The sequence below is a fragment of the Aulonocara sp. 'chitande type north' Nkhata Bay genome, linkage group LG18 (genome assembly GCF_057382095.1).
Source record: "Aulonocara sp. 'chitande type north' Nkhata Bay isolate Kocher_YH1m ecotype deep benthic linkage group LG18, A_spYH_male_GT1.1, whole genome shotgun sequence".
NCBI classification, from domain to species: domain Eukaryota; kingdom Metazoa; phylum Chordata; class Actinopteri; order Cichliformes; family Cichlidae; genus Aulonocara; species Aulonocara sp. 'chitande type north' Nkhata Bay.
This window is the reverse complement of record NC_141361.1, coordinates 8,695,475-8,707,782: the sequence shown is the minus strand read 5'-3', so window position 1 is coordinate 8,707,782 and position 12,308 is coordinate 8,695,475. Positions and strand designations below refer to the sequence as shown.

At 44.7% G+C, this 12,308-nt stretch overlaps 1 protein-coding gene across 1 annotated transcript; it reads right to left on the bottom strand.

Annotated features, from left to right (window-relative positions):
- Positions 1–8,529: 8,529 nt before the first annotated feature.
- On the bottom strand, positions 8,530–11,874 carry LOC147307944 (uncharacterized). The gene is made up of 2 exons (XM_086271990.1): positions 11,428–11,874; positions 8,530–11,350 (listed from the first exon to the last, which is right to left on the bottom strand). The coding sequence occupies exons 1-2, from the start codon at positions 11,872–11,874 to the stop codon at positions 8,888–8,890; spliced, it is 2,910 nt and encodes a 969-aa protein (XP_086128116.1). The 3' UTR covers positions 8,530–8,887.
- Positions 11,875–12,308: the final 434 nt, after the last annotated feature.

The window sequence follows — 12,308 nt, the reverse complement described above, 5'->3', positions numbered from 1 at the left end:
TTTTGACCACAGCAGTGAACACTTGACACTAGAGTGAAGAAAACACCATCGTTGCTATAATCTCTAATGTGGGCGTGCCAACGGGCAACGCATTTTAACATCTTGCTGCAAAAATTCAACCGCCATTCAGGTACAATGAGGACATGTGGCACTATGCAGTCCTTTAACATGGAAGACATTATTTGCAGCTGCATTAACTGAGGTTTAACAAACTCTGCAGCTCTTAAATATTTTTGATCGTGCATCCTGCAAATTCAATTCAACATCTTCTGCTAGAACAGTGCAGCTAGCAGTCAGCAGTCAAACAGAGCTTCGAGGGAAAGCATCAATTATCAGAAACATTACATCAAATAATTGTGATACACGTCAGCTCAATGTGTGCAATTAGTCGACTTGTGTAATGGCAGTCTGGCGAGGAAAAAGCGGCTAGCAAGTCCAGCCAGATAACTCGAAGCCAGTCAGTTAAATCGAACAACAAACCTTTATTCGTTGTTAGCAACATAAGACCATACAAGCCAGATTCCTTGGGTCCACTTTGTCCGTACATACAGCCCGTTACAATGATGAGGTCTCTCTCTGAACACACGAGCAGCATGTAACGGCTGCAACCCCCCCACTGTGTCCTATAACACAATAAGGGTTGTTACACTAGACAATTATTATTATGTTCAAATATTCAGTGCTTAGTGCTGATTTATAGTTATCTTAGTATTTCTTACACCTGTACTCCTGTCTTCATGTTTTTCTTTTTGCTTGTTAAATGTATTAAATCTATTAGTTGCCAGGAACATCTGTAGTAAATAGGCACTGGTTTGCAAGCATGTCGGCTATAATAGCTTCATCAAGCAATAACACGATTGTATTGATTCTTTCAGCAGATTGTGGCATTCTTCTTCCCCCTCTTGCCAATAAATCAATTAATGCAGCTTCAAATGTAATTTCTTTAATGATGAGGATTTCATAATGTCAATATTCAGTCATTAAAAGCCTACGTGATATACTGGGCTGAAGCCAAGAAGTCTGTATTGCATTCAGAGATTTGTCATCTTACTTCACAGGCTGCCACCGCGCGCGTTGCTAATGTCTTCTTTTTAAGTGAACCACTGTTGGAAACAACTAATGGCCCGAGGTTTTGTAATGGAAGCAAACTGCAGCATGAAAATGTGGCATATTGTTGGGGATTTGAGGTCAAAGCTTTCTCAAGGTTTTTTCATACTAAAAGAAACACCTTGTGGCATCTTACACCCCCCCCCCCCCCCACACACACACACACACACACACAGACACGCACTCCCCCCTCTCTCCTTCAGTGGTCAGTAATGGATGTTTACAAGAAGGGAGAAATAGTTTGCTCAGATCTGTGCTGCTGTCAGATCTGGTGGAGGGGAAACAAATGTCTGTTGTGACAGGAAGAAGCCCTGCAGAGAAAAAACTGTCCGAGACTAACAGGAAGACAGACAGAGGAGGAGGAAGAGAAAGAGCTGCTGTGACATGGACAGAGAGTGAGACAGGCGGAGCGGCACGGGAGGAAATTACATACGTGAAGCAGAAATTTAATCTGAATGGAGAGTGTAGCCTAAGGCAGCTCTAAATGCATTAAGAGTTAGTGAAGAGAAGGAAATTATGTTATTTTCCAAAGAGTGTGAAGCAGGTTATTAGAAATGAGTAATTGTCCGAATGTATATGTGGGCAATTTCCTTTTTATAGGTTTAAGCCCCAAACCAGTGCAGTTTTATAATATGACTTCAGCTACATACGAACCTGCAAACCAGTTAGATAACAGGCCACTTTCATCTCACATTTTACTTTTAAAGTGGAACCTCACTGATTTTGCAAATGTCAAAGTCACTTTATTGGTCATAAGGGTAGCTTGTAAACCTTTGTAAACAGTGTAATTAGAGTATAAAGAATAGAACCTCTGACATTTTAACTGAAAGGTCTTGAGCTTGTCTTTTGAGGATATTTAGTAATAAATGATAAATAACATAAACAAGCATGCATAATAAATTCTTGGATGGGTAGATAGGCACTGAAGCACAGCACAATCTTTGATGCAGATTTAACAGGACTCTATGCAGTCCTATGAAAATACCTTTACTGTTTCCATAGGAATTTAGAGGCTAAATACCAACCAGGTGCTGCTAATCAAATGCATCTGATTAGCTGATCATCAGGAATATCTGTAAAAGCAGAATTTTTGGCAGTTTCCTGGTGTGGAGCGTTCAGGCGTGCATTAACACAAAGTCGCAATCTTTACTGAAGGGGACTTCCACTCCAAGGTCAGACTGTGAACTGCAATGCTCAGAAATTGCAAAGAAAATCCATCTTGGGTACTACAGGCCTCAGTTGGCATATTAAAAACGCCCATCAATTAAAAAAACAAAACAAAAACAATTAGACATTTGAGTTTTAAAAAATTTAAAATGAAACATTTTCCATACTAGGAAGCAGCTGTTTTACTAAAGAATTTTAACCACTGGAAAGGGGTTTCACACTTTTTGACTACCAGTAAGTCATTTTTATTTATTTTGTAAAACCAAATAATTAGGCTGACACATACATGTTGCTCCTGTGGTCTGATTACAGTTACAGTTGCAGAGTCATTGCAGGTCGAGGAATTACCCTTTCACAGCACTATGTTGCATAAAACTAGGTTTTAACTTAGATGAGGTCCCACTGTATTCAGTGTTCACTTCAAAGTATTTCATGCATTCAATGCATGAAAACGAATTCTTCCTTTGGGGACGTCTTCGCCTTTTTCTAACACAGAGAGACAGATGACAGTTTACCCTCACACCAACAGCCACTTAAGAGTCCCCAACAAGCTGACAATCAAGAACCTTCTTGATGCGAGGCAACTGAGGCACCACTGTGCTGCCCAGATATTTGCTATTTTCCTTACTCACCAATGTAACTAACCACACCATCCAGTTCATAAGATCAGTGTTTTCCCCTCTGCTAGTTTAGTTCATTGTAAATGGACTGAAATTCATGTACCACCATTGTACTCTCACCTAAAACTCAAAGCACATCAAGCAGTAGCATCAGTTTACTGACTCTTTCAGCATAACCCCTGCTTCGACTGCAAGCTGCATCCACAGACACATTTTCAGAGCTCACGCAAACCCAAATGGATGCTTCGGCATTTTGCCGTAGGACATTTTAAGATGCAGATGCAGGTGTTCAGACCACCCACCTTTTAAATAGTTCCTAGCACTGTACTTTTCTGGACAGACATCTCTAATTTTCCTGTTACCACTGGGACCACTTTAGACTTTACCATCTCACAGGTTGCTTCTATTTATTCCTGCTCTGACCACTCTGCTGCAGTAATAATGTTAATTTCTCAACTGTGGGACTAATAAGCCTATCTTAGCTCATCTTATCTTAGAAGGGTAACATATCAGTATGTAGCTCATGAGGTAGAGTAGGTCGTTCACTAACTGAAAGGTTGGTGGTTCAACCCCTGGCTGCTACAGTCTGCACGTCAAAGTATCCTTGAGCAAGATACTGAGCAACAAGTTGCTCTCTGATTCGTCTATCAGTGCAGGAATGTTAGATAAAAAGCACTAAGGCATAGAAGTCAGTCTCTTTACCATTAAATAATAGAGTTCAACCATTAGTCTGTATTTTAAAGCACATTTTCTCATCTTTCCTTTTATTTCAACTTGGTTAAATGTGTTGTATGATGTATTTTTTTTCCACGTCTCACCTGTTTCCTTTTACGAAACAATGCCTTCATGTCACTGGGGTTGCGGCAGAGAAATCGTATTGTCTAGTAATCTGTCATTCAGTCTCATCCAAACCTATCAGTGTTTGCAAGGTGTTCACTAATCTGTAGACAGTGACTCTGCCCTAACAGGGGGTATAGTATGTTGACCCTCTCCCCCTCATTTCATGGCACAGAGACAGCTTTAAGCAGCATTTTGTTCCAGCTGTCAGTCATAGCTGACGGGTCATAGGCGCTCAGAGATCGTTAGGAAGCTTCCTGCTGTGAAGTTCAGCATCTAATATCACGCTTCACAACACTCTTGAGGGCTCCGCAGCTGGATACGAACCTCAAGGAGCAGTCACTCAAGCAGGCAGTCAGCAAGAAGTACAAAAAACTTCTTGTCCTCTTGCTCCCGGTCTTAATCATCTCCTCGGCCTGTTTCCTCTCTTACACACCTTGAGTCTTGGGGGGTGGACAGGAGCTGCATAGGTCACAGTTGGTACTGCCATTCATGTGGCTTTGCTGGGTGTGCTGTGCAGCAATCGGTTTCTTCCTTTTTAATTACACCATAGGCATAATATCACAACATGTTACTATACACGTAGGACCTTTGGGGGCAGGAGCACTACTAAGAGGTAGGTAGGCAGGGGTGGCATTAATTGGAGCTTATAAGTGACTGTTTCTATTTTACCAAATCAGAGCTATGGTGAGTATGTTTTAAGTAGTGAGTGAAAGTGCCTTGCTGTGACAGTTCAATCACTGCTTCCCTCTGGCTCTTTTCTTTTGTTCTGTTATACTTTCTCTACTGCGGCGATACTGGGATCTCATCTAGGAATTATGTCACACTTCTGTAAATGTATATTATCATTCACACAGTAATCACAGTCATTTGGCTTGTCTGCTTTAAACTAAAACCTGAATATTAAAACACAGATCTCTTAAATGTGATAAATGATGTTCTATAATTTCATAAATATTGAAGTCCTTGTCTCTAGGATTTCATTAGAGCTCATAAATGCCCTCTTGTGAATCTACTGTGATGTTCCCACATGCTCCTTCACATGCTGCGGGATTCACTGCTGTTAATGAACATGCAGGGATTAATTCCTGCTGCAGTTTGCTGCAGATAAGTCTCAGCAGACTTGACATATAAGATGACTCAGGTGGCAGCTTCAGGCTCTCAATTTGCTGTTTTATGTCAGTAATTGTGAGGCTCTTCCTTTTTTGATCTCACATCTCGCTCAAAATGTCCTGACAACTAACTCCTCAAAACGCCTGTTGACAGTGTTGAAGTTAACACTAAAATTTTGTTGGCAACACGTTGCACTTCAGACTGTAAAGCAGTGTTTACAAACACATAAAGATGAATTCACATGAGGTGCGCATATGAAAGTTAAGCACTCAGGTCTGACTGCTTATCTCAGTGAAAGCCTACATAGCTCGACTGATAACCTTCAATCCAATTGAAAATCTGACAGTGAAAAATTAAGATTTTTAATAGATATTATTTTGCTTATTTTTTGGCCTTTAATGGATCATGAGACAGTGAAGAGAGAGAGGGGGAGACAGAAGATCAGACTCGAACTCAGGCTACTGCCCTCTGGCCATGTGGCATGTAGCCGGCTCACCCACTGAGCTAAGCTGCCACCGATCATGGTCATTTCTGACATCTTTTAAAGGAACAAAGTACAAGCTTTTCATTTCGTGGAGGCAAACAAGACCATATTTCAGTAAAGGGATGGAGAACTACAATATCAACTACTGCCAGGTAGCTTGTTTAGCAACAACATGGTGAGCTACACAAAAATTCAACACCTGTATCATTGCTGTGAGGTATAAAATTAGATAGGAACAAAATTGCTTTGCACCAGGTTGTACTTTTTTTTATTTTATTTCTCCTTTAATAATAGTACATTTTAACGTCTGTGGAGACTGAATCGCAATTTAAGCCTCAAGTGGCCACTGGTGGAACTGCACCCTACACACTCTCTAATAACCCTTACCCATTAGTACCTACTTGGCTCGGCTCAACTCAGTTCTTAAATGAAAATGTGACATCAGCAGACTGTATGACACCTGTTGGCCAGTCAGTGGTGCGGCTCCTTCACACAAATCAAAACCGCCGCTTTAGAGACCCGGGAATGAGGGAAATAACTTCATAAAAGCCAAAGCCGTTGTCACTGAGCCTGATAAAAGGCCATTGTACTGTTGCACCCAATGTGACCCAGTGTCCTATATTGAGATTCACAGCCAGCTAAACTCTCTCTTGCATCACTTCCTCCAAGGAACAGGCACGTGTTGTATTTGGACAGGATTTAATGCAAAAAAGTGTGAAACTGAAATGATACAGAATACAGAAATGTCACATAAACATTAGCTTGGGTCGAACTTAAGTGGACATATAAAACACATCAAAAGTTTCCAAATCACTTCAATAATGTCATATACCCTCTCTTAAAGGTAAACACAATTAAGAAACTTACTCATATTGCCACTCAAAGGGATTTAACGGAGTGGATGGCTTTGGATCGGAGGAAAACACACCATGTCTTGCTTCACTCATGAGCAAACACTTCCTATCACACTTCTTTTAGTGACTAATTGGCTCAACATAGCAAACTGTGCAAACCTGCGCCCCCTATAGGCCTGGAGAAATAACATACAAACAGTTCCAGTACAGCCATAGATCGAGCAGTAGGTATACCATAGCTTCGATGTCTCCCATTGTTGTTTTGTGTCGCATACAAATGACCTCATTGGGCTTTCGACTGCAATGCTATAATGACCCCATTCATGTGAGGTGGTGCTCAGTTTTAATGGAAAATAATGAAAAAAACTAAAGCAAAAGAGGCGTAAAAACTGTGTGAACAGAAACATAATTACAGCTCTATATCTAAGGTGGTTTCTGTTGATCTTTCCTTGAACATTCAAAGGAGCTCTCTACTGAATGGCATGTAAACAGTTCTTTATTAACTCCTGTCCCATCGTCCTCAGTGAAGTACTGCACCGTCTCCTTATCTGTGGAAAATGCAAACACTGCTTTGCTGACTCTGCTTTTCTTTGTATCTCTTTCGGCAATACAAGATAGCGGTCTGATCCTGAACTTGATGTGATAAGACCTGGATAAATTCGCAGAGTGTTCGCAGATCTATTGAGGTTGGTTATCTCAGCAAAAGAAAACTAAAAGTCATAGTCACTTGAAATAAGTGAGGAAATTTGTTAAGTTTATCTCAGTTAGACCTCAGTTCAGGATCTTTCTTTCTTTCTTTCTTTTCAAGCAGGACAAATGAAAGGAATATGCACAGTAAGAGATAACCTTCAACTGAAAGATATTTACCACTCTCTCTTTCACAGCTGATTTGAGATAAAACTATAACAGTAATTGCATACCCTCCATATGTTTGAGAAGGCTTAAGGAGCTCTGCCGTCTCTTATCTTTAAATAGACATTTTGACTTCTGAGGCGAGGAAAGCCAAACATAGCTTTTGAGGTTCACTTTGCACTATTTTCATTTTAATTTTTGCTTCTGTCAGACATTATATGAATAAATATCATTTGAACAAAGCGAATAGACAAATACTAATAATAAGATTGAAAGAACAATTTAGTTTCTTCAGCTCTGATTACATATCCTTCACAAAGTTCAGCCATTTCACATTTTCATCTTTTCTCTTTTCCGTTTAAGCCTGCAGCTTGTCTCAAAAAAATTAAAGTGGGACTTAAGAGCTTTTTTTTAATAAATCAAAGAAAAATAAATCCTCTCCTGCCATAAAGTTTGATTTGATTTGCAATGCTATCAATTATGAGCATGTCTTTCTCTTCATGTTTCATCTTAGGTGCACTGTTCGTAACGATATTTAAATATGAAAGTCAGTTCATACCTGTATATCAAAAATGTAACATGTGACTGATGTTCTATGGAGATAGAGAGTGATGTGAAAGACATTTTAGTACGTAAATAGAAAGTGTGACAATTTCTCTGCACTTTAAATTTAAAATAATAATGTCAGATTCCCTTTAAACTTTTCATAAAGTTACTACTCTGTGAACTTTACAGCTTTTCAGCCTTTCAAGAAAAATCTGACCAAAAGTTTCAGTGAGTCTACAATACGTGTTATATCCCTGGGTTTTTCTGTCGCTTTCTCATATCTGTGTCTTTATTACTGCTATCAAATGAAAGCAGGCAAAGAAACAAAGCATAGACATATTCTGAAATAGTATGGGCAGGTAGTCCATACACTGCTGAAGAGTTGTCTTTAATTTTGTAACCATGTACAGTCATTTCAAGCAAAGAATGTACATTCATCTTTTCTGGAAACATCTGTTCAACTGCTCATTAATACAAATATCGATCAGACAGTCATACTTTTGGTGTATTTAGAGGCTAAATAAACCACCACATTGGGGTGGGTATGTTTGGTATATAATGTGAGGTGAGTGAAGCTTGAGTTACCTCCCTAGTCCAAATTTAGAATAGCTACACAGCAACTATTTCTGCGGAGCAACAATCTGTTTTTGGCCCTGGTCGCAGAACACTTGTGATGTGTCCTCTGCAGTTCTTGAACCCAACACTGCATGTCTTTGTGTGTTTTCTCCTGTTGTTGCTCCTCCTCCTGCATTTGAGTGTTTCTGTTAGAGATGGACCGATCCGATATTACGTATCGGTATCGGTCCGATACTGACCTAAATTACTGGATCGGATATTGGAGAAAAATAAAAAATGTAATCCGATCCATTAAATATCACGAAAGCACCTCACAAAACTTGCAACACGCTGTAACGGTTAGTTATGTCTATAACTTCTGTTCCCTGAAGGAGAGGAACGAGGTACAACACATAAGTATGGGATATCACGCCCTCGCGTGTCCTGGCTGAAGAAACCTTTATTCACGCCTTTACGGCAGATGACGTGTGATGACACGCGCAAGGCCCCGCCCGCACATATAGCCGCTGCCATCACCGTCATCCCTCAGTTCGATAGCCGCTCTTCACCGAGCCAACTGCTCAGTGGGGCCACCCTGTGTTGTACCTCGTTCCTCTCCTTCAGGGAACAGAAGTTATAGACATAACTAACCGTTCCCTTTCAGTCGATTCACTCGGTACAACACATAAGTATGGGACCTATATACACGCCCCGCAGAGCAGCCACCGAACCGGAACGGGACCACCACATCCTTAGTGAGTGGTAGACCCAGCAGAAAGGACAGCATGAGCCACCGAAGGGGCTGTAACGTCCAACCGATAAAACCGCACAAAAGTGTGCGGCGACGCCCAATTAGCCGCTGCACAAATATCAGCCACAGGCACCCCTCTAAAAAGAGCCCATGAGGTCGCCATCCCCCTGGTGGAATGAGCTCCCACCCCGTGGGGCAACGCAAAACCTCCGGTGCTGTATGCCAGCGAGATAGCTTCTACAATCCAGTGGGACAGCCTCTGTCTGGACAGAGCTCTACCTCTATTCGGATTAGCGAAGCAGACAAACAACTGGTCACACAAACGCACATCCCGAGTGCGCTCAATGTAGGTGCGTAGCGCACGCACCGGACAAAGAGAATGCACCCTCCTCTGCTCCTCAGATTCAAAAGGAGGGGAGCAAAAGCTCAGCAACTCAAACTCCATTGAACTATAAGATGCAGGCATGACCTTGGGAAGATAGGCGGCATTCGGACGCAATACGACCTTGCGGCCATCAGGAGAAAACTGTGTGCAGGCAGGATGCACAGACAGCGCATGAAGGTCCCCCACTCGCTTCGCCGAGGCCAAAGCGAGAAGTAATGCGGTCTTATACGAAAGAAGTTTCATATCTACCGACTCAACGGGTTCAAACGGAGGGCCACAAAGGGCCTCCAGCACCAAAGACAAGTCCCAAGCCGGGACACTGGACTTAAGCACGGGCCTCAGCCGGCGAACCCCTTTCAGAAAACGCACGGCGAGGGGATGCACACCTGGTGTCACCCCGTCAAAACCGATATGACAAGCAGATATAGCCGCTAAATAAACCTTGATCGTCGAAAACGAAAGGCCTTTATCCAACAGCTCCTGCAGGAATGTCAAAACATCCACAATAGAGCACTGAAATGGGAGAGTGTGGCGATCCTGGCACCATCGCTCGAAGGCTCGCCATTTGTAAGCGTACAAGCCTCTAGTAGACGAGGCCCTGGCGCTCTGAATCGTCGCTACCACACTAGGTGGCAGACCCTTAGCAACCAAGTTTAACCTCTCAGCAGGTAAGCATGAAGGTGCCACAGATCCGGGCGCGGATGAAACACTTCCCCCCCCGCCTGAGAGAGGAGATCCCTGCGGAGAGGAAGCTGCCAAGGACTTGCTGCAAGCAGGCTGATTATTTCTGCATACCACGACTTCGCGGGCCACCAAGGGGCCACCAGGATCAGAGAGAGGGAATGCCGACGCACCCTCTCCAGAATTGGAGATATCATTTCCACTGGGGGAAATGCATACAGGAGCACGTCTGGCCATTGGTGCGCTAGCGCGTCCAAGCCCAAGGGTGCATCGTGGTCGATTATGGAGAAGTACAGGGGGCAGTGAGCATTCACCCTGGAAGCAAAAAGATCTATTTGCGCCTCGCCAAATAGATCCCAAATCTGAGCCACTATTGAAGGGTGTAACCTCCATTCTCTCACCAGAGGACCCCCCCTGGAGAGAAGGTCCGGCCCCAGGTTCAGGTGGCCCGGGACATGGGTGGCTCTTAGAGTCAGAAAATGAACACTGCACCATAACAGCAGAGAGCGAGACAGCTGCAACAGGGGAAGAGAGCGTGTTCCTCCCTGCCTGTTTATATAAGACACCACTGTTGAATTGTCCGTCCTGACTAAGACATGCTGGCCCTGCAGGACTGGACGGAAACGCTTTAGAGCTAAGAACACTGCTAACAGCTCTAAGTGGTTGATGTGCAGCTGGCGCTGAGCCGCGGACCAGATCCCTCTCACTGACGCACCCTCGCACAGCGCTCCCCACCCACTTAGGGAAGCATCTGTGGACACCACCTTGCGAAACAACACCCTCCCAATCCGAGAGCCCTGGTGCAGTAGCCCGGGCTCCCTCCAAGGACGGAGAGCTAGCATGCAAGACGCAGTTACCGGCAGCCTCCTCCGGAGGTGACGCGAAGCACACAAACGGTGAGAGAGAGTCCAGCGTTGAAACGCTCTCATTTTCAACAGCCCAAGCGGCACTACGGCGATCATAGATGCCATCATGCCCAACAAGCGCAATATCGTCTGGAAACGCAGTCTGCGTCCCAGCTGAAATTGAGCGAGGCAGCGATGAAACGCGGCCACTCTGTGCTCTGACAACCGTGCGCGGCTGGAAAGAGAGCATATTTCCAGACCGAGAAAAGCGATCTGTTGACCTGGGATTAGCGAGCTCTTCTGAAAGTTCACAGAGAACCCCAGTGCCTGAATGTGTGACAGAACCCGCGACAGCTGCGTCTCCGCCTGTTCTCTGGAGCAAGCCACGAGAGCCCAGTCGTCCAGGTAGGCCAAGATGCGGATGCCCCTCTTCCTGAGGGGCGCTAGCGCTGCCTCGGCACATTTCGTAAAGGTGCGGGGAGCGAGCGACAGCCCGAACGGCAGCACTAGGTATTCGTAGGCTACGCCCTCGAATGCAAACCTCAGAAACTGCCTGTGTTTCGGGTGTATAGCGACATGAAAATAAGCATCTGTTAGATCGATTGTCGCAAACCAATCTCCCGGGCCGACTGCACTCAGGAGCTGTCTGAGTGTTAGCATCTTGAACCTGTACGTTCGCAGGTACGTGTTCAAGACTCGCAGGTCGAGGATGGGACGAAGCCCTCCCCCTTTCTTCGGAATGACAAAATAACGGCTGTACCAACCTTTGTCCGTCTCCGAAGCGGGGACCACCCGTATTGCTCTCTTCTGTAATAGCGCCTGTATTTCCTCTCTGAGTACCAAGGCTGCCTCGGGGTTGACAATCGTGTTCACGACTCTTTGGAAACGAGGCGGCTTGACCCGGAACTGCAACCGGTAACCCATGGCAACGGTTTGCAGCACCCACGGAGAGGGGGCGCAAGCGCGCCACTGAGGGAAATGAGCAGCCAGCCGGCTGGCCTGCAGCACTGACGGCGGGGCGCCGTCGCCCCCCAGTGTGTCTGCAGGGGACTGCATCCCCTGCCTGACCTGGCTCATTTCGCCTGCAGGTTGAGCATTTGAGATTGTTTGAGAGTAAACAACACTCTTTATTGATTGCAACATGGGAACATGTACATTTATACATTTTGTTGGGTGCACCTTTTCCGGGGCATAACAATGAAAAACAGCGGGAACACTCGATGTGGTCGCTTGAACATTCAACACATCTGAACCGTGTGCAGGGGTTATGTGCTTGGGAGACCGCGATAGGGAAGTGCAGCGCCTTCTGGGGCTGACAACCTGAACAGAACTTAAGCGGCACCTCTTGTGCGGCAACAGAGGGGTAAGAGCAGCGTCTCCCTGCTGCCGGATCCCTTCCCCACTCGCAATCACAGCTAGGAGGGCTGAGGCTTCTTCCTCCTGGGCGTCGGGTCCCGTCGGGGGCCCGGGGGAGGGCCTTTGCCCCAGGCCGACTGGCGTGGAGCTCGGGC

Bases quoted from the DNA above. Each gene is read 5' to 3' on its own strand.
- LOC147307944 (XM_086271990.1), bottom strand. From the start codon at position 11,874: ATGAGCCAGGTCAGGCAGGGGATGCAGTCCCCTGCAGACACACTGGGG. The intron at 11,351-11,427 runs GTCGGCCCGGGA...CCCGAAACACAG, and splicing joins TCAGACAGCTCCTGAGTGCA to GCAGTTTCTGAGGTTTGCAT.